This window comes from Ranitomeya variabilis, chromosome 1 (assembly GCF_051348905.1).
Source record: "Ranitomeya variabilis isolate aRanVar5 chromosome 1, aRanVar5.hap1, whole genome shotgun sequence".
In the NCBI taxonomy this organism is placed as follows: Eukaryota; Metazoa; Chordata; class Amphibia; order Anura; family Dendrobatidae; genus Ranitomeya; species Ranitomeya variabilis.
Genome location: NC_135232.1, coordinates 832,931,560 through 832,958,628, shown reverse-complemented (window position 1 = coordinate 832,958,628; position 27,069 = coordinate 832,931,560). Strand labels below are relative to the sequence as shown.

At 42.6% G+C, this 27,069-nt stretch overlaps 1 protein-coding gene across 4 annotated transcripts in view; it reads left to right on the top strand.

Annotated features, from left to right (window-relative positions):
• HPSE (heparanase) overlaps window positions 1-26,663 on the top strand; it is a 60,228-nt gene extending 33,565 nt beyond the window's left edge. For 3 of the 4 annotated variants that reach the window (XM_077275767.1, XM_077275766.1, XM_077275769.1), the window contains 5 exons: window positions 2,389-2,495; window positions 21,669-21,783; window positions 22,115-22,242; window positions 24,040-24,183; window positions 26,334-26,663. In XM_077275767.1, coding sequence (XP_077131882.1) covers window positions 2,389-2,495; window positions 21,669-21,783; window positions 22,115-22,242; window positions 24,040-24,183; window positions 26,334-26,493 — 654 coding nt within the window. In that variant the 3' untranslated portion in view covers window positions 26,494-26,663. The remainder of the gene's footprint in view (window positions 1-2,388; window positions 2,496-21,668; window positions 21,784-22,114; window positions 22,243-24,039; window positions 24,184-26,333) is intronic. The other variant, XM_077275768.1, reaches the window with a different exon arrangement.
• Window positions 26,664-27,069: the final 406 nt, after the last annotated feature.

Genomic DNA, 27,069 nt, shown 5'->3' with positions numbered 1-27,069 from the left:
ACCGATACGGCGGCCATAAACCGCATAACATAATATCCAGTACATTACGTCCGCAGAACATCATAAGCACCAACAGTCTGTTCCAATAGCAGATACTTCATAGAATATGGCTTTAATCACTTTTCAGACACTACACCTGCCAGTCTTCCTCTGACTAGTTCCCGGGGGTCCCCGTACGCCGTATCAATTTCTCTACTCACACTGCACAACATTAAGTTGCAGTTTCTAAACATGCCAGACCTCACTTCGTCCAGTTACCATGGGAGACCACACAGTTCATAGTAACTGACCCTCGTCAGTGCACACAGTCCACCATACTCTGGGTTACTTTCCAGGAGCTCCTGCTCCACACGCTGACTCCCTCACTCCCGGGGAAACTGCCTTACTGGGATCACCGTCCCGGACAATGCCTTGCTCACCAGGCCACTCGACAGTTCCAGACCCACAGAAGGACAGTAGCTTCCCCAACACAGTAGCCCTCACATGCTCTGCAGGACCATGGCCTCACCATGTGCTTTTCAGGAATCCGATCCTACTCCCAGGATCTTCCAACACCGAGGCCATCCAGGTCCATGACCTCTCTCTGTGCTATTCAGGATGTCCGTCCTACTCCCAAGACCGTCCAATAGACAGGCCTTCAGGTACGCGGCCTCTCGGTGTGCTATTCAGGAAGCCCAGTCCTTCTCCCAGGAGTGTCCAACACACAGGCCTTCAGGACCATTCAGATTCATACACTCTGAACACAGACCATGTGACCAGACCTCAGTCACATTATATCACTGTAGCCACTCCTATAGGTGGGAGGTGTGTGTGTGGTTAGTCAGACCCGCCCAGCTTTTCAACTAACCCTGTAAGCCTCCCTTTACAACTACACAAACACTTGTGGGACTACAGGTCCCAGAACAACAACATTACTGGCTTACAGTGCAGAGGATCTCCTCTGCGACACATACCGGCCATTCACAATGACATCGGTCACTTTCTCACTATTACAGTTACTCCTGCGACTGCCATGCACTCCCATGGCCTCAATACGCCGCCGTGCTGCAACAGAGGTCACTGCCTCACAACTGCTACAAGGTAGCTGAGATTTTGCAATAACAGGTCACTACTATTGGCCTTTGTGCGAAGAGGGTACATCTTTATTTTTCTCCATCTAAGTGTATTAAACCACTTACGGATTGCAGTCTTTCTGCACCCACGTGACCTGAAATTAGACTAGTTGGCTCACACAGGGGTTCATATGTAGAAGAGAAGTCATTTTCTCAATGCAAGTCCAAGGAACCTAATTTTGAGTGTCAGACTTAAATTGGGAAAGCAGCTAGTTTTCCACGCAGTGTGAGCCAGCAAATCTGAAGCTGAGTCACTTGGGCAAGAAGCGGACTGGAATGGTGCTGCAAAGCACGGAGGATCGTAATCAATAAGTGTTTTAATGTCCTTGCACTACATTACATACATAATTAGAAGGGACTAAGGAAAAAATTGCTGTGACTTTTTCTTTATTATAAAATCTGTATTTTCTTTCATTGCATGTTTAAGAAGGACAAAAAGGATTTAACATATTTTATTTTACTGCAAATAATGATGTTATGCTCCATTAGCAAATTGATCATTTGTAGACTAGTTTATATTAGTAAATCTACTTTATTTTGCCATAAAGTGTGATAAATGATCACTTTCGCATTGTGCCATCTATACAGGCAACATTTCTGCTGTTAGTGGTTGACTGCTGTGATCACGTGTGAAGCACGGCATATCATTGCTCTAGACTACTTAAAGAGCACTCCCATCTATATTTCTTGTATTAAATCATAGTATGAGTGTGAGTGTTAATATACTCACCTACAGCTGCTATCTCCGGGGTCCAAAGTAGTTCTTCTCCTGTTCTCATTGACGTCCCCGCAATTGCGATTAGCCAGGCCACTATACTCTAATTGTGAGCCGAAGTGTCTTTTACAATGTAAGCCTATCGGGCCTCATTCTGACGCACCATGGCATACATTGTAAAAGCCACTTTCTTGTCTCACAGAGTGCAGCGTGACCTGAGGTGTTTGCGGAGGGGTGATGTCACTGAGAAGAGGAGAAGAACGGCACTTGACACAAAAGAAAACAGCGGTAGGTGAGTATATTAATACACTCGCACTATATTACTTGCACATACACACAGTTAATAAAAAATAAATGGGAGGGCTTCTTTAATAAAGACCATCAAATGACCACTGGACTCTCAGTATGGGAATGACATGGGGTTTAAAGGGTAGTTACATAATAACATGATAGTGTACTGACATACAGTACATGTTCTATGGAATTTTTGGAAAACATTGGAAACCCCATAACGAATAATAACAATTCTCATTTTCTTTTTTTCACTCATTATTGTTTTAGATAGTAAATGAAACTGTTCCAGGAAAGTTAATTTGGTTGGGCGAAACCAGCTCGGCATATGGTGGAGGATCTCCAGGATTATCCAATACATATATTGATGGCTTCATGTAAGTTTATCAATGTTTGCTAGTTATAAAAACTCCCGATATAGTAATACAAAAGAAAAAGAGGCTAAGCCTCTGCCAGCTCACCGATACCACAGGTGCGCGGAACTCGTACTGACCCGACTTGCAGTGGATACAATATATGGAATGAAGTGGTAGTTCCAGCTCCTTAAAATTCAAAGTCTTTATTTTCCAAGTTAAAACTTCATAGTCATCAAAGAATCCTTGTACATCATGGATGCACAGGCAGCGAAAAAGAAAGGGAAAAACTCCCACTTGTACCATGATGTGGAGATTATATTGTTCAGGAGAATATATTCACAGTGGGTTTCATTTATCAATACTTTCTACCACATTAATAGCAATACTTTTCTGTCTTCCGAAAGTGTCAAAAATTTACACAATATCTGCAATTCTGGCTATTGACAGCTGTCAGCTAGTGTTGAGCATTCCGATACTGCAAATATCGGGTATCGGCTGATATTCGCTGTATTGGAATTCCGATACCGAGTTCCGATATTTTTGTGATATCGGAAATCGGAATCGGAAGTTCCTATAAGTACCCAGGCGTGTGCGGTGCGTATGGTTCCCAGGGTCTGGAGGAGAGGAGACTCTCCTTCAGGCCCTGGGATCCATATTTTTATGTAAAAAATAAAGAATAAAAATAAAAAATATGGATATACTCACCCCTCCGACAGACCCTGGACCTCGGCGGTGCAACCGGCAGCCTCCGTTCCTAAGAATGCAGTGAGTGTAGGACCTGCGATGACGTCGCGGCTTGTGATTGGTCGCGTGAGCGGTCACATGAGCGGTCATGCGACCAATCACAAGCCGCGACGTCATCGAAGGTCCTTCACACTGCATTCTTAGGAACGGAGGCAGACGCTTGCAGCGGTGACAGCCAGGGCTGGTCCGAGGATGAGTATATCCATATTTTTTATTTTTATTCTTTATTTTTTACATGAATATGGATTCCAGGGCCTGAAGGAGAGTTTCCTCTCCTTCAGACCCTGGGAACCATCCAGGATCACTTCCGATATTTGTGTCCCATTGACTTGTATTGGTATCGGTATCGGCGATATCCGATATTTTTTGGATATCGGCCGATCCAATCCGATACCGATACTTTCAAATATCGGAAGGTATCGCTCAACACTAGTAACTGTTTTGTCCTGTATTTATGTGGAACTGTCATGACCGACACTGGTAAATCCAGCAGACGACACAACATACACTAACAATGGGATGGAATGGGGAGAGGAAGTCCCTAACAGTAGGGAGCGAGGGATGGGGTACCTCCTGACTCCAATGTGTACCTGTCCCTAAACTCCCCTAACTCCCTATGTGGGTCCTTCCTCCCCCAGCCACCATCACGTGCCTGGTCCCTGATTGTCACCTCAATATACCCTGACTAGTGCACTGGCTGGCAAGGTCACTAGCCTCACCACTGCAGATGATAACAATACAGGGGAAGTGACAAACATGATACAGACAAAGTAAAGGGAAATAATACTCAAAGACTTGCTCTGCTGCCAAGCTCCAGACAGCAAAGGATAAGGCTCCAGAAATCTGAAAACCCTCCAGCAGCAGCAGCTATACCACTGACACCAGAAAGCTCCAAACTTCTAGGCTGTTCTGCAAAGAAATCTCTGTTACCGACAGTCAGCTGATGACTCTATTACCGGCAGTCAGCTGATGAGTCATGTGACTTTTTAAAAGCAGCTGCCAGCAAGGAAACTGACATTAAATCTTGCTGGCCCAAAATTAAAAAACTACATTTAAATTATAGCAGAACCAGAGCTGACACGAATTCAAAATGAATCATGACAGGAACATGTCTTAAAATTTTTACCTCTAGTGGTTAGCATAAAATGCGTTACAAAGAAGAACATGTGTATTGGTTTTTTTTTCCTTAAATTCAGCAGGTGAAACAAGGCCCTTCTTTGCAAATTCTATTGTAATCTAGCGTTTAAGCATATATTTATGTATTACAAAACTTGACAGGAAAGAAGCCTAAGGCCGGTGTCACACTTGCAACTGCAATGCGAGAAACTCGCCGGCATTCGGGACCAGAGTGTGTGGCTGCAGGTATTTCTATGCATATAAATAATTAGAACGGAGCCACATATGAGTCCTAAGGTGGACAGAAAAAACTCCAACACAATACATATATAATCGGATATAATTATCGGATTATATAGGTATTTCTATGCAGCTGAACGCTCTGGTCCAAACCGCCGGCGACAGTGCCGGGTATTGAGGAGAGAAACTCACGCGAGTTTCTCGCATTGCAGTTGCAAGTGTGACACCGGCCTAAGAAGTACACCTGTTAACAGCTTAAGATTTTGGTTTGGTAGTCACAATGTTTATACATTGATAAAGCAATAATCGGAGGATGGGGGTGCATGGAGGTGCTGCCATTTATTGTAAAACTGCAAGGACAAAAATAGCAAGTAACAGAAAAGGAGGGTTAGAAGCATGAACTATGGGTCTAATTCATTAAGGTATTGGCAGAATTCTGCTATAAAACACCTTAACATTACTTCAAGATTAATGTTTTCACACCAGTTCCCCTACCAGCTTTTACTAAATGGGTGGGATGGGGAGTGGTGAATCCTGGCTAATTCATGAAAATGTATGCCACTTTAGCCCCTGACTGGACTGGAGTATATCTCTGGTGAAGGTGCAGTTCATTAGCTGAATAGCGCAAGTCAGAGGCAGGAGTATGGAACTCATGGGGTGAGCATGCCCCATAATCAGCAGGTTATGGCTGTGCGTTACAGCCAGAACTTGCCTGTAACAGTCCACCCATGATTGTTAATCTGTTAAATGCCACTGTCCAATTTTATCACTAAACAGTAAAAGCACAAAAAGAGGACTTAGAAATCCTTAAAAAATTCAAAAAAAGGCAGCTATCACTATCAGGATGCAGTGGACCCATGTAGTTAAGGTGGCGGCAACACAGGTGTAAAAATACCAATGGAACAACCAATTACAGCCTACCAATCCATGGGGGGGAAGGTTGTGGTTGCTTGGTATATTAATGCCCAATAAAGGCTTGTATGGAGCACTGTTCACATACAGGTGATGCAAAGCATCCAGGTTAACAGCCTATTTACTGTATTAGTGACACCCATACTATTAGATCAGGTGGGCTGCCCAGCGCTATCCCAATGCATCCCATGTGAACAGACACCACAATTTACAAGACCAAATGGGCCCAGCTGCACCCTGAAAAATAAAGTGCAAAAATACATATAAACATATGTGAGGTATTAGTCGATATTTTGGCCAAGATATGCAAGCTCGTAACCCGCGTCAAGGGTCCTCACACTTGCGAGTCCTAAGACTAAACAGCAGGGGCACAAAAAGAGGACTTAGAAATCCTCCAAAAATTAAAAAAAAAAAAACAGTAGAAAAAAGGCAGCGACGTTTACCTGGCCAGGCTTCCAAACAAATTCACTATCAGGATGCAGTGGACCCATGTAGTTAAAGGGAAGGTGCCATCAAATTTTTTTTTTTTCCAGCGATTGAAAAAATGTAAAGAATTAATGTTTAAATTTTCTTAAAAATTATCATTTGTTTATAATTTAGTAAAATATGAAAAGTAATTGTAAAAGGTTTGGCATTTCCACTTCTAAACACTAGGGGGAGCAGCTAATGAAATTTGACAAAAACCTAGTGTACAACTAGCTCACATTACTGCACTGCAGTAATTATGGGCGTAGTCTGCTGACGTGTGTGATGTCTCCTCTCCTTCCCTTCTGGGTGTTTGCTAAGGGATAAGAGAGGATGATATTCAGGAACACAGTGAGAAGCCATTTTATTGGTGACTGCAGAGTTATACTGACAAGTAGACAGTCACCGAGGATGGCAGGCAGCAAGGATTCTGGGAGATATATGGTGGAGGGAGCAGGGTGACAGCAGCACAGAGTATTTCAGGAGAGCAGTGTGCTGGTGTATGGAAGCACCATGTTCAGTGTGCGGAGCAGCCAGTGATTTACATAGAGCGCTGTCTCTTAGGCCTCTTTCACACGTCCAGATAATTCCGGTACCGGAGAAATCGGTACCGGAGTTATCCGTGTCCGTGTGCTCACGTGGCACATCAGTGTGGCACACGTGCGGCATCCGTGTGCCGCCCGTGTGCCGCCTGAGGACCACACGGACCGTGCAGGAGAGACAGCGCTACACTAAGCGCTGTCCCCACTGTGTGGTACTGAAGGTGGCATTCATCTCTTCTCTCCCACAGGAGAGAAGAGATGAAAGATCAAGTTTTTGTTATTTTTTGTAAAAAATAAAGTTTGCATGTGACCAACACCTCCAACCCCCAGTGCGCCACCCGGCCCCTTGCAGAAGAAATACTCACCCAGCTCTCACGATGTCTCCACTCTCCGCTCAGCGCCGGCAGCCTGTCCTGTGTGAACGGTCACGTGGGACCTCTCATTACAGTGAGGAATATGCGCATATTCCTCACTGTAATGAGCGGTCCCACGTGACCGCTCACACAGGACAAGGGGCCAGCGCTGAGAGGAGAGTGGAGACATCGTGAGAGCTGGGTGAGTATTTCTTCTGCAAGGGGCCGGGTGGCGCACTGGGGGTGGGAGGCGGGGGTCACATGCAAACTTTATTTTTCACAAAAATTAACAAAAACTTGATCTTTCATCTCTTCTCTCCTGCGGGGGAGAAGAGATGAATGCCGCCTTCAGCACCACAGTGGGGGGGGGGGGACCGCGCTTACTGTAGCGCTGTCTCTCCTGCGGGCGGTAAGTGCACACGGAGGAGAGTGCACACTATTCTCCGTGTGCACGTGTGCAGGACGTATTGCTGTACGTGCTGCCGGAAAAAAACGGACATGTCTACGTGTTTTGCTCACGGACATACGGTCCGTGTGAAAACACGCACATGTGCAGAAACACATAGATTCTAATGTGTCTACTAAAAATGAGACCCCTCTCTTCAGCTGCCTCACCAGCCCTCCCCTGACTGCACCTAACTGGAGGTCATGCTGCCCCCTCTATTACCCCAGACCCGTGTGCAGGTGCTCAGCCAGAACCACCCTAGATTTGGTCCCCTTTCTGAAGATAATACTGCCATAGTGTTCTCACATAATACCGCCATATATATCACACATAATACTGTCCTATAGTTCTCACATAATACCATCATATAGATCGCAAATAACGACGCCATAGTGTTCTCACATAAAACCAATATATAAATCTCACATAATACCGCCATATAGAGCACACATACAGCCATATAGAGTACACATAATACCGCCATATAGATCACACATAATACCACCATATAGATCTCACATAATACCGCCAGTGTTCTCACATAATACCGCCATACAGAGCACACATACCACCATACAGAGCACACATAATACCGCCATATAGAGCACACATAATACCGCCTTATACTTCACACATAATACCGCCATATAGATCACACATAATGCCGCCATATACTTCTCACGTAACGACGCCATATAGATCTCACATAATACCGCCATATAGATCACACATAATCGGGGAGAGGAGTGCATAGGAGAGGATTAGATACACAGCTCAGGAGTCAGTATCACACAGGACAGTATTAGATACACAGCTCAGTCAGTATCATACAGGATAGGATTAGATACATGGCTCAGCCGTCAGTATCACAAAGGATAGCATTAGATACACAGCTCAGCAGTCAATATCACACAGGGGGGGATTAGATACACATCTCAGCACAGTATCACACAGGGTAGGATTAGATACATGGCTCAGCAGACAGCATCACACAGGAGAGGATTAGATACACGTCTCAGCACAGTATCACACAGGGTAGGATTAGATACATGGCTCAGCAGACAGTATCACACAGGATAGGATTAGATCCATGGCTCAGCAGACAGTATCACACAGGACAGGATTAGATCCATGGCTCAGCACACTGTATCACACAGGAGAAGAGTAGATACACAGCTCAGCAAAGTATCACACAGGAGAGGATTAGATACACAGCTCAGCAAAGTATCACACAGGAGAGGATTAGATACACAGTCAGCACAGTAACACACAGGATAGGATTAGATACACAGCTCAGTTAGTATCACACAGGATAGGATTAGATGCATGGCTCAGCAGACAGTATCACAGAGGAGAGGAGTAGATACACAGCACAGTAACACACATGGGAGGAGATAACTGCTCAGAGTCAGCATCACAAAGGAGAGGATTAGATTGCCTCTCCCCCTCCCCACTGATACTTACTTCACTGCTCCGCTGCTGAGTCCTTTCTCCCTCCCGTCCTTGGTCTCCTCCTTCTCCTCCTCCTATAACCGCAGGGCTCCTGCGATTATACTTGGAAACTGGAGCTCACAGATGCACTGTGAGCTCCAGGAAGATGGCGCTGATCTCCTGCCTCTGCCGTGATGTGGACGGCTCAGGGGGCATGGCCAGATCACAGCAGGGAGCAGCTTATAATGCTAGGTATGGGGTCGGGCGCCGACCGCAGACTACTATGCCCAGGGCTGCCGTATTTGCAGAGTGTAAGTGTCGTGCAACTACACTTACACTCCTACAAAGCAAAATGGCGGCGCCCAGTGGCTGAAAATTAATAATAAAAAAATGTTAAAGTTAAAAAATGTAAATTTGTATTAAAAATAATTGTTTATATAAACAATCATTTTTAATACAAAAATAAAATGCGGCACCTTTCCTTTAAGATGGCGGCAACACAGGTGCAAAAAATACCGATAAAAATAAGCCGATCGGTAAACCCAAAAAATTCAGGAATGTTAAATTTATGGGGGTTTTTTGTTGCTGCAATACCACAAAAAAAGCTATGAGTGATCAAAATGGCATATTTATTCCAAAATGGTATCAATAAAAACATCGTCCTGCCCCCCAAAAAGTAAGCTTTCAGAAAGCTCCATCAGTTAAAAAATAAAATGGCTACAGGTATCAAAAAATGGGGTCACAACCCTCCAAATTTTATTTTATATTTTTAAACTTCTGATTTTTCACCACTAAAATATATATTTTTTTAAGTGTACATGTTTGGCAACACCATAATTGTATAGCCAATTTTACAGCCAAAATGTACACCTTAAAACAATTCCCCAAAATTTTTTTTCACAATTTCTCCCCACTTTGAATTTTTGTTCTTGTTTTCCAGTACACACTGATAAAATGAATGGTGTCATTCAAAAGTACAACTTGGCCCACAAAAATCAAGCCCTCATATGGCTAAGTGAACATAAAATGTAAAAGTTATGGCTCAGGGAAGAAGGGAGGAAATTGCAAAAATGCAAAAGTGGAAATTGGCCACGTCGTGGAGAGGTTAAGACTAGAGATGAGCCACCTCCCTAGTGTTCGGGTTTGGTTCGGTTCGACGAACTGTTCGTCGAACGTTCGACGAACACCGTCGAACCCCATTGAAACCAATGGCAGGCAAACAAAAACACATACAAACACATGGAAAACACATAGAAAGCACCTTAAAAGGTGTCCAAAAGCTGACAAACTGCTCAGAAGACACAACAAACACATGGAAAAGTCACAACTACATATAGTCATGCGAAAAGAAAAGAGGTGGAGGATTAAAAGGAGGAGGAGACACAGATATAGGCATGTCATGCCCGTCTAAAATCAAGAAAGGCTGGAGTAAAAATCTAAACTCACTCTACCAACACCCAGATGTCTTGCCAAAAAAATAAAAAAATAAATATCTTTAGGTAGAATGGCGGCGGGTCCATTCAGAACACTTTCCGTAGAAGACGTAGTGGTACCCCCTTTGGGAGTTGTGCCAAAAAATGAACCCAATACATTCAGACTAATCCACCATTTGTCATATCCAAGGGGCAGGTCAGTAAACGACAACATCGACGCGGAACCAAGTACAGTACTATGTACTGTACCTCCTTTGACGAGGCAATCAGGCGGGTCAAGAAGTTGGGAAGGGGCACCCTAATGGCCAAAACAGACATTGAGTGGGCGTTCCGGTTACTACCTGTGCCTCTGAATAGTGTCTTCCCATTGGGCTGCTTCTGTGAAGGAGCATACTACATAGATCGCTGTTTGCCCATGGGGTGCTCCATATCCTGCTCACTATTTGAGGCGTTTAGTTGCTTCCTCGAATGTGTCATCATGGACGTTTGTAAGGCGGCACATATTATCCATTACCTCGACGACTTCTTATGCCTGGGCCCAAAAGATTCGCCACAGTGTGAAAACATGCAGTAGTCCACCTGTGAGAAGGAGAGAGCTGGAGGGAGAGTGGACACCCCAGAGCCCAGGGGTTAGATTGACAAAGAAAGAAGGCGGTGCAGCTTGCTTCATGGGTGGGGTACTCTGCTGAGTAGCAGAAATTGCTACTAGGCCCAAAAGGATTTCCTGGGCCAGATGCCCTTACAAAATAGTAGTTAGCTAAACAGGCGGTATAGCTTGCTTCATGGGTGGGGTACACTGCTGAGTAGCACCAAATTCTACAAGGCCCAAAAGGATTTCCTGGGTCAGATGCCGTTAAAAATAGTACTTAGGTAAACAGGCGGTGGGTGGCTGGGCTACTCTGCTGACTAGCAGACACTGAAACTTTGGAGCAGACCTCTGAATCCCAGGCCATAGTATGAGTAAACAACTCTGCAGACGACCCCACCCACCTGGAATTGACGATGGCAACATCATGTAAAACTCAGCAAGGGGACTAAATAAGAGTCTCCATTTTTTAAAAAAATTCGGCCACAGACACCACTTAAGTGGCATCAATTTTGCCAGAGTTTTTTAAAACGGTTGGTGAGGTGATTTTCAAAAACCATCAAGCTTTTAGTCTCCCCAAGATGACACAGGGGTAGAAAAGTCCTTGCGGATCCAGGATTTGTTCATCTTGATGAACGTTAGTCTGTCTACATTGTCACTGGACAGCCGCGTGCGCTTATCTGTCAGCACACCACCAGCAGCACTGAACACACGTTCAGAGAGAACGCTGGCTGCGGGGCACGACAAGATCTCCAAGGCGTGAGTGGTGAGCTCAGGCCATTTTTCAAGATTGGAAGCCCAATATGAGCAAGGGTCCAGTTCCACAGTCATGGCATCGATGTTAACTTGGAGATACTCTTGTACCATCCTCTCTAGGCATTGGCTGTGCGTCAGACTTCTTGTCTCCTGTGGCCTTGCAAAGGATGGTCTAAAAAAATCTTGAAACGATTGGAAAAAATTGCTGTTACCTGTTGTGAATTCTGCTCTTGGGCTCCCTCCGGTGGTTGCTAGTGGTAGTGCAGTGGTCTCTGGATTGTAATCTGGGCAGGTGTTTCTGCTTATTGCAGTTCTATTAGGTATTTAGGTTTGTAGGATCCATCAATCCCTGCCAGTTGTCCATTGTATCTTGGAGGGATTGCATCTCTGTCTGGCTCCACTTGCCCTGCTGTCATTTCAGCTAAGATAAGTGTCTGGTTTTGTTCTCTGTAGCACGCATGCAGTGTGCTTTTATGTGCAGTGCAATCTATTGTGTTTTTGTCCAGCTTGACTTTAGTTTGGATTTTTCTGTCATGCTGGATTCTTTAGAGATGCAGATATACATCCTATGTCTTTAGTAAGATGTAGTAGATAGTATATTCTGCTATGGATTTTTCTAGAGTTTTAATACTGACCGCTTAGTACTCTGTCCTATCCTTTTCTATTTTAGCTAGTAGTGCCTCTTTACTAAACTCTGTCTTTTCTGCCTGTGTACGTATTTCCTCTTAGACTCACAGTCAATATTTGTGGGGGGCTGTCTATCCTTTGGGGCGCTGCTCTGAGGCAAGATAGGATTTCCCATTTCCATCTTTAGGGGTATTTAGTCCTCCGGCTGTGTCGAGGTGTCTAGGCCATGTTAGGTACATCCCACGGCTACTTCTAGTTGCGGTGTCAGTATTAGGATTGCGGTCAGTACAGGTACCACTACTCCAGAGATAGTCACATGCGGCTCCAGGGTCACCAGATCATAACAGTTACCACCAGATACGATGTTACTGTTACGGTTAGAGTGATGACTCGATAGTCCCACGGTTGGCAAGTTAGAATTCAGAGATTGACTGTGCACCACTGGTGTTTTGTGGAAAAGCAGATGTTAGATTCAGTAACAGTCTCTGCTGATACTCCTGCATGCATGAATCCCTTTCTATGGCAGGAATTATTTCGCCAAATTTGCTTTTGTATCGGGGATCTAAGAGTGTGGCAACCCAGTAGTCGGCATTACTTCGGATTCTGACAATCCGAGGGTCATGTTGCAGGTAGTGCAGCAAGAAGGCACTCGTGTCTTGCGCATCCAGGAGGACCAAGTCCTTGTTGTCTTGGAGGTGGCGAGGTGAGAATCATGCTTCCTTCGTCTGCCCTCTCCCCCAACCTCGCACAACAGAAATTTGATCAAGGTCTCCCTCATCTGATGAGTCTTCCATGCCCAGCGCCAGTTCGTCCTCCACTTCTTCTTTGCCTCCTGCACCTTCCTCAACAGTTTGGCTGCTACCATGCGCCCTCGGTAATCCCTCTCCCCCAGTTTCCAATGCCAGCCGCCTTGGTGCTGCCAACCTTCTTGACCTTGGAGATATGATCCCTTCCGCAAACGACTCCTCCTGTTCCTCCTCCTCCTCTTGTTTCACCACCTGACTCCGAACACTGTGTAAGGTGTGCTCCAGCATGTAAATCACGGTAATTGGTCATGCTGATAATGGCATCGTCAGCACTAAACATCTTCGTTACTATTTCAAAACTATGCAGAAGGGTGCATAGGTCCCTGTTCTGAGACCACTTCTGCAGCGTGATTGGCCCCACCTCTTGAGATCGTTGGCCCAGGCTATACGTCATAAAGTATTGCACCAGGGCTCGTCGGACAGTGCAGACACTGCTCCTAGGCCCAAAACTATTAACTGGATTATATGCAGTAAAAATTGAAATACACAGGCTGTATAGTTTGTTTCACAGGCGGGCTACTCTGCTGACGTGCAGACACTGCTCCTAGGCCCTAAACTATTAACTGGATTAGATGCAGTGAAAATAGAGATACACAGGCGGTGTAGTTAGTTTCACAGGCGGGCTACTCTGCTGACGTGCAGACACTGCTCCTAGGCCCAAAACTATTAACTGGATTAGATGCAGTAAAAATTGAGATACACAGGCGGTGTAGCTAGCTTCACAGGCAGGCTACTCTGCTGTCGTGCAGACACTGCTACTAAGCCCCAAACCCCAAAACGATTTACTGGGTTAGATACAGTAAAAATTGAGATACACAGGCGGTGTAGCTAGCTTCACAGGCGGGCTACTCAGATGACTATCAGACAATGCTACTAGCCCAAAAGTATTGGCTGAGCTAGATTACACCAAATGCTGTGACTAACACTTGCACAGCACTGGCTCAGACCTGTCTGGCAAACAGTGCTATGAACTGCTGTAACCTACCCTGAAAAGGGCTGATATTACAACTAGTCCTGACTCCCTAAACCTATCTCTCTGACAATTTGCTCCAAAAAAACACTATTAGTCTGTTTATCACCCATAGCAGCAGCGGTGCCGTCTAACACTAAGCTGCAGTAGTGAGGAAATGGTGGCGACGGGGCAAATGGCTGGTTCTTATAGGGCAAGGACATGTGACATACACAGCCAATGACACATGCCCTTGCTTGTGTGCATCACATGCACATTGCTGTGTGTGTGCGTGCACTGCTGATAGGCTGAGAGACTGCACCACCCCTCAAATGCGGGAAAGAAAAAAAAAATGGAGATCAGCGTTATTTCAGCCCCCCCCCCTTCCCCGCCCACTATACACTGAAACAGTCCATTAACAATGATAAACAGTTTTAATGTGCAAATCAAGCTAGGCTTTTGGTGAACGAACAGTTATCGAACAGAAGCTCGAACAGCCGAATTTTAAGCAAATTGTTGTCAGTATTCCAGGTTTTCCAAGTTACCTTGTGAATGATTTTGCCCTTTGTTAAAATGGAGTTTGCTTTTTTTGTCTGCCCTACTTCCTGTTCATTTGTTTAAAACCCGGGTCAGGTGTCAGCCTCTTTGCTGGAGTATTCTGCTTCTTTCTCCTTCAGCTCAGCTGCTTGTTTGCTGTACTTCTACCCAGACATTCTCTGCCTATGTAAGTTACTCTCTCAGTCTGTTGGCTTTGGAACTTAACCCTTGGTTCACTCCTCCGGGTAAGAACTCTGTTTTGGAACTTTGCTGCTGGACTTAGTCTGTGTTTGCTACTTAATCCTTATTTACTCCCCCCGGTGGGAGCTTCTGGAAATTACACCAGTATAATACCTTAATGTGAACTTGTTCTGGACTTACCCGTGTTTATGCCACAGCTGAGATAAACTTGAGAACTTGTTCTGTACTTACCTGTGTTTGTCACAAACTGATATCAACTTGAGAACTTGTTTCTGGACTTACCCGTGTTTATGTCACAAACTGAGATCAACTTGAGAACTTGTTTCTGGACTTACCTGTGTATTCTACATACCTGGATTTGACTCTTTCTGCACCAATTGTGTTTTGGATCTGCACGTCACCCGTCACACTCACCTTGCCCAGGACTTGTCCTAAGAACTCTTCTGATTTGCTGTATATGGTTAAGGGACTTGTTTCATTGCGGGTTATCAGTATATTGTTTTGTGTGTTATTGCTGTGAGTAGTGTAGCAGAGGTATGATTCGTCAAACTCAATTTGACAGGTGGACACGCCCCTATTAAGATGTATCAAAGTGTGTAACCCCTCCCCTCCCCCTTGTCTTCTAACAGCAGCTGTGTGGCAGCTCCCCCTCCCTTTTTATATAGTTTAATATTATCACTGTATTTGATACGGTGAATATTATCCCCGTAATTGTTTTATATTAGAGTTTTATATTTATAGGGGATTTATAAATGCGCACATTATGTATGTGGGCATGTTACAACACGAATGTTATCCCCGTAACTGTTTTATATTAGAGTTTTATATTTATAGGGGATTTATAACGCGCACATTATGTATGCGGGCATGTTACACCATGAATGTTATCCCCGGGGCATGTTACAACATGCCCCCGGGGCATGTTACAACACGAATGTTATCCCCGTAATTGTTTTATATTAGAGTTTTATATTTATAGGTGATTTATAATGGCCGCATTATGTGTGCGACCATATTACAACAAGCGCAGGTATGAATCGTGGTGTTTTATACGTTTATAAAAAGCAAAAGACAGGGTATTGTAAAAGTAAAAGATATTTATTGTAAATAAACACATCACAGAGACATTTCAATGATTCTTGCAGGGTATAAAAGCAGTCGCATTCAATAGCACATTGGTTATACAGCAACAAATTTCTTACAAAAATAAATAGTATCGCATGAATATACATCATTACGTTTCTTACAAAAAATAAAAAGTATCGCTACTACATTCTTTACATCGTGAGCCACATGGTTTGTAGCATCGGTAGAGACCTTCTTTTAGGTAGCAGAGTTCCACGGGTGGTACCTAATGTCGGGGAATGTAAAGATTGGATTGTACGCGGCGTCGGGGCTAGTTTCTGCGGCGTAGATACAGCGTGTGGTTCGCTGCTGGAAATTTTTAGTTCGTCTAAAAGCTTCCTAGTAGTGGGATTACCAACAACTGTAGACGGTATATTTAGCTCGGCCATAGCCTGCATAAATGCTTCCCAACCCGGCGGTAAATTTCTACCGGACAGAGCGTGACTCTGCGTAGTACTACGTACCAAATCCAGCAAGTTAGACCCAGGCATTACAGATCCTTTGAAAATAAATTCAGCTTTATTATTCCAGTCTGTAACATTTTTATTCTGTAGTAACCTGTTTAGTAAAAATTCAGCATTCTTTTTATATCTCTGGTTTATGTGGCTGACAATTTCAGCGATCTCTCGATTTTTATCAGAGGCGGTATTTGACAATTGTTGCTGACCAGGATCAGGAGTGCTAACGAGATTTAAAGCCGTTACTTCTTTTGAGCTGTGGCGCGTATGCACCAAGTATCTTTGTAGCGTTGCGCTATACATTTTAATTTTCACATCATCGGGAATGTCACGACGCTGTAAAATGTCGCTAATTTCGCCATCAAGGCGTTGAATAACGCTGTCGCGTATGTTGGCTGTAGCGCCGGGTCTTAGTTTGTCTAGCTCCTGTTTGGGGACTAGATACATTTTCTCTGTATGCTCCATTATCTTCCCGCGAGCAGGCTTGTTATTATAGGGATTGCAAAAGCTAAAAGAGGGCCGATAAACCCGCCGGCCTGCTTTAGTAGCCGCTTCTTTTTCTTTATGGGCTGCGATCTGTCGCTCAGGGTTCTTATAGCTTTACGCCACTTCTTTAATATGCCTTTTTGACGCTCTTTCAGCGGAATCTTGCCCTTTAAGATGTTTAAAGCAATCTCGCCTATGGCTGTAATTAAATCATTGCTCGCATTGCGCAAAATAGACTTTCGGACCGCCGGGGTTGCCTTCACCAGAGTTTTTAAGAGAGCCCAGTTACGCCGGAGTCTCTCAGACATCTTTACAGCACAACGCACACAGCGTGGAATGTCTGATACCCGGGTAAAATTCACTTTTTAGAAGTGTTTTTCTTTTGAACATAAACAGCGGGCAACGCTGGTGGAAACAAGCCGGTCCTTAAGCGGTGTTCCTCAGGGGTATTATGCCCAGAGATCTAATCTATCATGTACCAGCATTGTTAGGGATCCTGATGAGCTTTTTAAGTATTTGTTCCTGCCTTACTATGACATCTCGATGTTACACTTCCTTGATGATGACACCGCAACCATTAACTGGAAATACGCAAAAGGTCACCACACCGTCAACAAAAACACAAACATTTTTATAGCGTGTTTTACAACAGCGTATGCCCGGCTAGAGCTCTATTCGCTGAATATTTTGTAAAACAACTGCTGTATAATATTGCGGCTAATTTTTCTCAGAAACCTGATAATATTGTTTGGTTTTATTCGTGTTGGCAAAAACTATATGATGAAATCTCGCTCTCTTTTCCCCACGCCAGATTTGTGGAGGGTCTGCCGAATACATTCGTAGATGATGAATTATTCCCGCCGGAGAAGGTGAATTTGGCTATTGTTGATGACCTCATGGAGACTGCTAGTGAAAATTGTGAGATAGAAAAAGCCTTTACCAAGTATGTGCACCACAGAAATCTCAGCATTTTCTACCTGGTTCAAAACATATTTTGCCAGGGAAAGAAAAGCCGTACGATAAATTTAAACACAAAATACATGGTGCTTTTTAATAACCCCCGAGATAAATTACAAATTTTAACTCTAGCTCGCCAGATGTATCCCGGAAAAACGCATTTTTTCCTAGAAGCTTTTGAGGATGCCACGCGGGAGCCTTATGGGTATTTGCTTGTAGATTTGAGAGCTAATACCCCTGAGGAACACCGCTTAAGGACCGGCTTGTTTCCACCAGCGTTGCCCGCTGTTTATGTTCAAAAGAAAAACACTTCTAAAAAGTGAATTTTACCCGGGTATCAGACATTCCACGCTGTGTGCGTTGTGCTGTAAAGATGTCTGAGAGACTCCGGCGTAACTGGGCTCTCTTAAAAACTCTGGTGAAGGCAACCCCGGCGGTCCGAAAGTCTATTTTGCGCAATGCGAGCAATGATTTAATTACAGCCATAGGCGAGATTGCTTTAAACATCTTAAAGGGCAAGATTCCGCTGAAAGAGCGTCAAAAAGGCATATTAAAGAAGTGGCGTAAAGCTATAAGAACCCTGAGCGACAGATCGCAGCCCATAAAGAAAAAGAAGCGGCTACTAAAGCAGGCCGGCGGGTTTATCGGCCCTCTTTTAGCTTTTGCAATCCCTATAATAACAAGCCTGCTCGCGGGAAGATAATGGAGCATACAGAGAAAATGTATCTAGTCCCCAAACAGGAGCTAGACAAACTAAGACCCGGCGCTACAGCCAACATACGCGACAGCGTTATTCAACGCCTTGATGGCGAAATTAGCGACATTTTACAGCGTCGTGACATTCCCGATGATGTGAAAATTAAAATGTATAGCGCAACGCTACAAAGATACTTGGTGCATACGCGCCACAGCTCAAAAGAAGTAACGGCTTTAAATCTCGTTAGCACTCCTGATCCTGGTCCGCAACAATTGTCAAATACCGCCTCTGATAAAAATCGAGAGATCGCTGAAATTGTCAGCCACATAAACCAGAGATATAAAAAGAATGCTGAATTTTTACTAAACAGGTTACTACAGAATAAAAATGTTACAGACTGGAATAATAAAGCTGAATTTATTTTCAAAGGATCTGTAATGCCTGGGTCTAACTTGCTGGATTTGGTACGTAGTACTACGCAGAGTCACGCTCTGTCCGGTAGAAATTTACCGCCGGGTTGGGAAGCATTTATGCAGGCTATGGCCGAGCTAAATATACCGTCTACAGTTGTTGGTAATCCCACTACTAGGAAGCTTTTAGACGAACTAAAAATTTCCAGCAGCGAACCACACGCTGTATCTACGCCGCAGAAACTAGCCCCGACGCCGCGTACAATCCAATCTTTACATTCCCCGACATTAGGTACCACCCGTGGAACTCTGCTACCTAAAAGAAGGTCTCTACCGATGCTACAAACCATGTGGCTCACGATGTAAAGAATGTAGTAGCGATACTTTTTATTTTTTGTAAGAAACGTAATGATGTATATTCATGCGATACTATTTATTTTTGTAAGAAATTTGTTGCTGTATAACCAATGTGCTATTGAATGCGACTGCTTTTATACCCTGCAAGAATCATTGAAATGTCTCTGTGATGTGTTTATTTACAATAAATATCTTTTACTTTTACAATACCCTGTCTTTTGCTTTTTATAAACGTATAAAACACCACGATTCATACCTGCGCTTGTTGTAATATGGTCGCACACATAATGCGGCCATTATAAATCACCTATAAATATAAAACTCTAATATAAAACAATTACGGGGATAACATTCGTGTTGTAACATGCCCCGGGGGCATGTTGTAACATGCCCCGGGGATAACATTCATGGTGTAACATGCCCGCATACATAATGTGCGCGTTATAAATCCCCTATAAATATAAAACTCTAATATAAAACAGTTACGGGGATAACATTCAATGTCTCTGTGATGTGTTTATTTACAATAAATATCTTTTACTTTTACAATACCCTGTCTTTTGCTTTTTATAAACGTATAAAACACCACGATTCATACCTGCGCTTGTTGTAATATGGTCGCACACATAATGCGGCCATTATAAATCACCTATAAATATAAAACTCTAATATAAAACAATTACGGGGATAACATTCGTGTTGTAACATGCCCCGGGGGCATGTTGTAACATGCCCCGGGGATAACATTCATGGTGTAACATGCCCGCATACATAATGTGCGCGTTATAAATCCCCTATAAATATAAAACTCTAATATAAAACAGTTACGGGGATAACATTCGTGTTGTAACATGCCCACATACATAATGTGCGCATTTATAAATCCCCTATAAATATAAAACTCTAATATAAAACAATTACGGGGATAATATTCACCGTATCAAATACAGTGATAATATTAAACTATATAAAAAGGGAGGGGGAGCTGCCACACAGCTGCTGTTAGAAGACAAGGGGGAGGGGAGGGGTTACACACTTTGATACATCTTGATAGGGGCGTGTCCACCTGTCAAATTGAGTTTGACGAATCATACCTCTGCTACACTACTGCTGTGTTACAAATACACTATTTGCACTAAAGAAACCCGTCTATGTCTGTTCATTGCCCCACGCTACCAGAATCCTAGAGTTCCTACAATAGTATTACAATTGTTCGGGTTCGTCGAACGACTCGAACACCGCCCAAAACAGCTCGAATTTGAAATTGGCGAACAGTTCGACTCGAACACCGCTCATCTCTAGTCAACACTGGCGTTTACAATGCCGGTCTTAATGAATTGACCCCTACATGGAGTATATTTATTTATGCTTAAATACATGCAAAATGGTATTTGACATTTCATAGATAATGTGATTCTTTCTCAGTAGTGCAAATTAAGTATGTGAATTATCTACTGTTAATGTCAGAATGACAGAGGCTTCATAGCTGGCTGACACCCCTTCAGAAAATACAGCGCTGGCACACCATTCATGATTTTATCATTTTATAAAGCCCAAATGTTCTTAAAACCAATGAACATCTGAGATCTCAATGTGATCTATGGAAAGGGGAAATTCAGTAAAAGACATTACAAGATATGTCGGTTACATGCAAATGTAATCCTTTTATACTTCCATATCCATTTAAAGAAACACTCCCATTAAGTTCTTTTATTCAATAAATGTCTGTATGTGTATTTAATGTGGTGTGAGTATAGTAATGTGCTAACCTGCTGCTGTCCCCAGATCCAGTGCCATTCTGCTCCTCTTCTCAGTGATGTCACCACAATTGCAACTATATGGCTCACACGATGTGTGAGCTGGAAGTCTTTTTAACATGTAAGTCTATGGGGCCTCGTTCTGACTCTCCAAAGCCTTTCATTGTGAAGGCCACTTCTGAAGAGTCGGTGGCATCACTGAAAAGAGGACCAGAATGGTGCTGGAACCCGGAGAGAGTAGTGGTAGGTGAGTATATCAATACTCACACCACATTACATGCACATACTGTACTGTATTATAGACACTTAATGAATTGAAAACGTAGTGGGACTGCTTCTTTAACTAAAATGTGACCAGTGGAATTGCAATGTAACTGTTCTTGTTACCAGGTTGCTTTTCGCTGCTAGATAATTAAACACTAGAAATTGGCTAGGACAGAATGTCCCTATATTGAGGGAATGACGGAATGTTGGGTGAATAACTCAGTAAGAAAGAAACTGGTTCAGGAGTAGAGCCACCTTGAAAAATTGGTTGAAATATTTAAAGTCTGGAATTGTAGGGATGAGTTTACCCAGTCTCCCTCATTACATACATAATAACCCTATTTATTTTTATCCACTGTTGGTGGGTTGGATTTGTGCTGGACATTTTTTCTAATATGTTTTTTCTAATATTTTCTGTATTATAAAATGATGTGTAATAAAGCATTATAAACAAATCAAAACCTTGTCTGGTATCTAACGCATCAGACAAGGTACCAGATGTCCATCTAGAATTATCGTCTTCTTTGTTACTTCAAACAGGTGGCTAGACAAGCTGGGGATGTCTGCTAAACTGGGAATTGACGTGGTGATGAGGCAGGCCTTGTTTGGTGCTGGCTCATACAATCTGGTGGATTCTGAATTTGAACCTTTACCTGTAAGTAAATATTTGGAAGTTTCTATCGATATGGTAGTTTGATGGGAACATGCTTAGAAGTTCTCTTGGTCGGTCCAGTGGTTGTCATACAGCATTCTGCATCAGTTTAGCACCGCAATGTGTTGTATACCAGAAGGTAGTACATGCTGTTACAATGCTGTACGCTATATCTGTATCTGTGTCAGATACCTGCATTACGTCTTTACCACTTGGTATGCTATATTTTCTGGCATACTGCTAAATTCATAACTTTACAAGGTGCCAGCTAAACTCTTCATCCAAGAATAGATCATCTTAGAATATTTTCAATCTTCTAAAATATTTCCTTTAGGACTACTGGTTATCACTGGTATTTAGGAACCTGGTTGGATCCATTGTTTTGAGTGCCGGCTTTAAGAAGTCCAAGAATTTAAATGTGGAAAACATTAGGGTTTATCTTCATTGCACGAATATTAATAAGTAAGTATAAAACTGTGTTTTCTAAATTATTTCAAAAGTGTTCTTCAATAATATATTTTTTTATTTTAACCAGCTAATTTGTCAGTTGTGATTGCATTGTACTAATATTTATCTATCTAGGAGCATTGCTGGGGCCCAAAAAGGATTGGCGGGCATGTTGAATCACTGTCTCTCATTTTAGCTTATCTATGGAAATATTGAGATGAGGCTGCACCCATCTAGTCGGAATGTGGCCGGGAGTATGCATATTGCAGGCACTTGACTATGGGCTATAGAGAAACCCCATAGCTTGCAGTTAACTCATTGTGAGGATTCACAAATCTGCAGCCACACAGAGTGGCTGCGGACTTGTTGCTTTAGATCGGACAACCTCTTTAACTTGTGCATTTCTTGTATTTTCCATAATGCTATGTTGCAGCATGAAACAGAGCCTGGCGGTATGATTGCAAGCAGATATTTTTGAATGAAATGCTCCGTTGTGTCAGAGAAAACATAGTTTGAAGAGCTAGGTGGGGACCATAGGAATAAATATGAATAGTCCGGCATTGCCAGTCACATCTACTGTATTCCTATAGTCCATGGAGAGTTTTTTCCCTGCACTCTGTCCATCAATTAGAATGGTGCAGGGAGAAGCTGGATGGTGGCAGCACTGGACAAATCAAATCTATTCCTATGGTCCTCAGTTGCTTCTTCAAACGCTTTTTTTTTTTTTAAACGTTGGGGCATTTTATTATTATTATTATTATTATTATTATTATTTATTTTTACAGCACCATTAATTCCATGGTGATGTACATTAGACGGGGTTACATCAAAATACAAATATCACTTACAGTAAACAAAACTAACAATGACAGACTGATACAGAGGGAAGAGGACCCTGCCCTTGCAGGCTTACATTCTACAGGACTATGGGAAAGGAGACAGTAGGTCGGGGGGTTGCAGTAGCTCCGATGACGTTGAGGTGGCCGTGCGGTCATTACAGGTTGTAAGCTTTTTTGAAGAGGTGGGTTTTCAGGTTCCGTTTGAAGGATCCAAATGTGGTGGATAACTGGACGTGTTGGGGCACAGAATTCCAGATGATGGGGGATATTCGGGAGAAGTCTTGGAGGTGATTAGGTGAGGAGTGAATAAGCGTGGAGGAGAGAAGAAGGTCTTGGGAGGACCGGACATTACGTGAGGGAAGATATTGAGAGATTAGTTTGGAAATATACGGAGGAGAAAGGTTATGGATGGCTTTGTAGGTCAGTGTTAGTAGTTTAAACTGGATACGCTGGAAAATTGGCAAGTGAAGGGATTTGCAAAGAGGGGAAGCAGGAGTGTACCTAGGAGAGAGATTAATTAGTCGGGCAACAGCGTTAAGGACAGACTGGAGGGTTGTGAGAATGTTAGAAGGTAGGCCACAGAGGAGGATGTTGCAATAGTCGAGGCGGGAGATGATTAGGGCATGCACAACCATTTTGGTAGAGTGAGGGTTGAGGAAAGGACGGATTGCGAAACCTACCTGATTGCAATTGTGCAACTAGGCTCTTATTCATGCTGACCTTTTAATTAATGTAAGTGCAGTGATGTACCAACGTGTAGGCATCCAGAGCATTTTACCTAGGTTCTAGCTACCAGGGGATGCTTAACAATCCCCTTTGCCTTGGCCAAGATGTTTTGATACAGTATGCAGACATTAAATTGTACCTTCTTCCTCTGGTGAAGAAAAGTCCAATTCCACTTTTGTACAAGTGTACTTATATTGATTGTTGTAATGCAATTCAAGCTACTTTTATCCTATGATCTCACTCTTAGCCCTAAATACAAAGTGGGAGATGTTACACTGTTTTCCATGAACTTGAACAACCATAGCAAGGAAATGCATTTGCCAAGTTTCTTGTCAGGAAAGATTGTGGATGAATATCTCCTTTTACCCGGAGAAAAAGGACTACTTTCTACGTAAGTTCCACTGCAGTGATATCTTGTCTAAGACACGCATGTGTAATATATAGTGATGAGCGAATATACTCGTTACTCGAGATTTCTCGAGCATGCTCGGGGGTCCTCCGAGTATTTTTTAGTGCTCGGACATTTAGTTTTTCTTGCCTCAGCTGAATGATTTACATCTGGTAGCCAGCATAAGTACATGTGGGGGTTCCCTAGCAACCAGGCAACCCCCACATGTACTTATGCTGGCTAACAGATATAAATCATTCAGCTGCGGCAAGAAAAACTAAATCTCTGAGCACTAAAAAATACTCGGAGGACCCCCGAGCATGCTCGAGAAATCTCGAGTAACGAGTATATTCGCTCATCACTAGTAATATATAAAAAAGCTAAATGATATTCACTTTTTACCATCCTTCCACTTCCACCAACTACATAATGTTATTTCACATTTATTCTTATGTCTAAAATTTACAGTGTAATATGCTCCTAAATATAAAAAGGTAACTTTTGTCCAAAAGGGAAACTGTTGTTGCTTAATGCAGCCCACGAAGTACCGTACTTACTAGTGTGTAATTCTGAGAAAAGAATTGCTCAGAACACATTTTTCTTAATTCAATCTAATAATCAATAGATAGTGCTACTATTTTTATTCTAGCAGCTGTGGGCCCACTTGTCCAACAGCCTCTGTACACATGAATACAATCTATGAAAGTATCAGCTGAGAAATCCATCTCCACTTGGGAAACTATTAATGAAACAAAATCATGTGGTGTGGTGTCAGTCTGTAATTATTTCTTATTGGCGTTGGTCAGGCTTACAATATTGATGCATGATAAAGGAGAAAAATTCCAGCAACCGCAAAATAAGTAAATTAAAACATCACATTTATTAAATATATGAAAGTCCAAAGGAGAGATTAAAAATACATATAAAAGATGAGGCACTGGGTCTATGCGTTTCGAGATGTCTGTCTTAGTCTTGGTCAAGGCTAAGAGATTGCCAGCTCTTAGGATTTTTATGTGCTATAATAAATGTGATATTTTAATTTACCTACTTTTGCTGTTGCTGATGTGTTTCTGTTTTTATCTACTTTTGCTGTTGCTTGCTTTTTGTTTTTCTTTCTCATGCTTCATACACTCAGGAACCGGCCTGAGGTTGCCGTGCACGGCACCCTAGTTTGAGATATTTTCCTACCTGGTGAGCTGATGTTTCTGTTTTTCTTACAATATTGATGGCCTATCTTTAGAATAGGTATTTAATGTCAAATCAGTAGTTATCCTTCACCCAGTTTCCCCAGCGATGGGCTATTTTCAGTTTTTGGCAGCAGCAGGATACAAATGGTGAATAGAGTCGAAGCTCCATTCACCATGTAGTTGCTGTTCTTGGGAACTGCATTCCTCTTAATAGCAACTGAGCTGCAGCACCTGAAAATGGCAACTGCACAGAGAATGGAGCTGTGTTTGGTGGCCTTTGTTAATATTTTACATCCTTCTGTCAACAAAGGTGAAAATTGCTGATCGGTGGGGGTGTCGGAATTCCACTGATCTGATGATTACCTACCCTAAAGGATATCAATACTGTAAGCCTTAAAAACCTCCACTGGGGAACACAATTTTTTAAGAGTTAGGTCAGACAACTGTTCTTAAATAATTTTTGGATGCTGAATCCAGAAATGATCTCAGTTTTTCTCTATCACGTCAAGTTTTTGAACTATAGGATTTTTGTCTTCTCAAAACTATGTAAACTACTGTACCTAAAAAGTGTTGTTTTTTTTTTAAATAGTACAAATATGAACAAAAAATGAAATATATAAGAAATAGGCATGACAAAGTTGTGACTACTCTTACAAGTTGCCACGTAGCTCTATATGAGTCGAATTGTAATCAGATAACAAGTCTTATTACAGATATCAGTGCAATTGTGCTTCTCTGGCAGGTAAGTTGTGTAGGAAAAACTTGACGTGCTAGAAAAAAACTGACTACATTTTTGGAATCAGCATGCCAATTTTAGTATAAATCAGCTCAAAAACCTAACTCAACAGAAATTTTTTTTCAAATTGTTCCCCTGTGTTATGTAAATAATATAGGATAATTCTATCTATCTTCAATTGATACCGTTTTAATTGTAGTTAATGAAGCTATTGTTTCTCCTCCATCTAGAACAGTATTGCTGAATGGTCAAGTTTTAAAGATGGTGGATGAAAAGACCTTGCCGGATCTGAATGGGAAGCAGTTGGATCCGGGCTCTCCTCTTATTCTACCTTCTTTGAGTTTTGGATTTTTTGTTGTAAAAAGTGCTATGGCCAGTGCTTGCCTGTGACTTACCGTATGAAGAAGATACGTAACTAGTTTCTCTATGAAGAATTAATCTATTAGATTAATAAATTGCTTTTTTTCCTCAGGTAAACATTTTTGCTGCTAGAATTGAAACATTATATTTGTTTCTGTGTGTTTGCGTAATCTGTATTAATACACTTACTGTAATAGTGACTTAGCCATTAACTTTTAGTCTCGCCTATAACCTACCTGCATAGCTCTAGGAGGTGCAGAGTTAGCATTGGCACCTGGGCCCTGGAGTAGTTTGAAGGGAGGGTGTGCAAAAGCCCCTCTGACACATAATAAAGCACCACTATTCTAAATAACACAAGGTAGTTAGGGGGGGCAGATGTAGAGTTGCATCTAGTCTTTCCTTATATTCATCAGGTTGTCATTTTTACACTTCACATATATAATCAGCTGAAAATTCCACCAGCGGCCTAAGAGTGCAATGCATACGGCGGAAAATAGCAGCTCCGTACATTTAGTGACTGCTGCCAAATACTGCTGTTTAACTTCTATTGACGTCAAAGGGAGAAAAACTACAGTACTCCGCTGCTGCCGAAGCAGATTTCAGCTT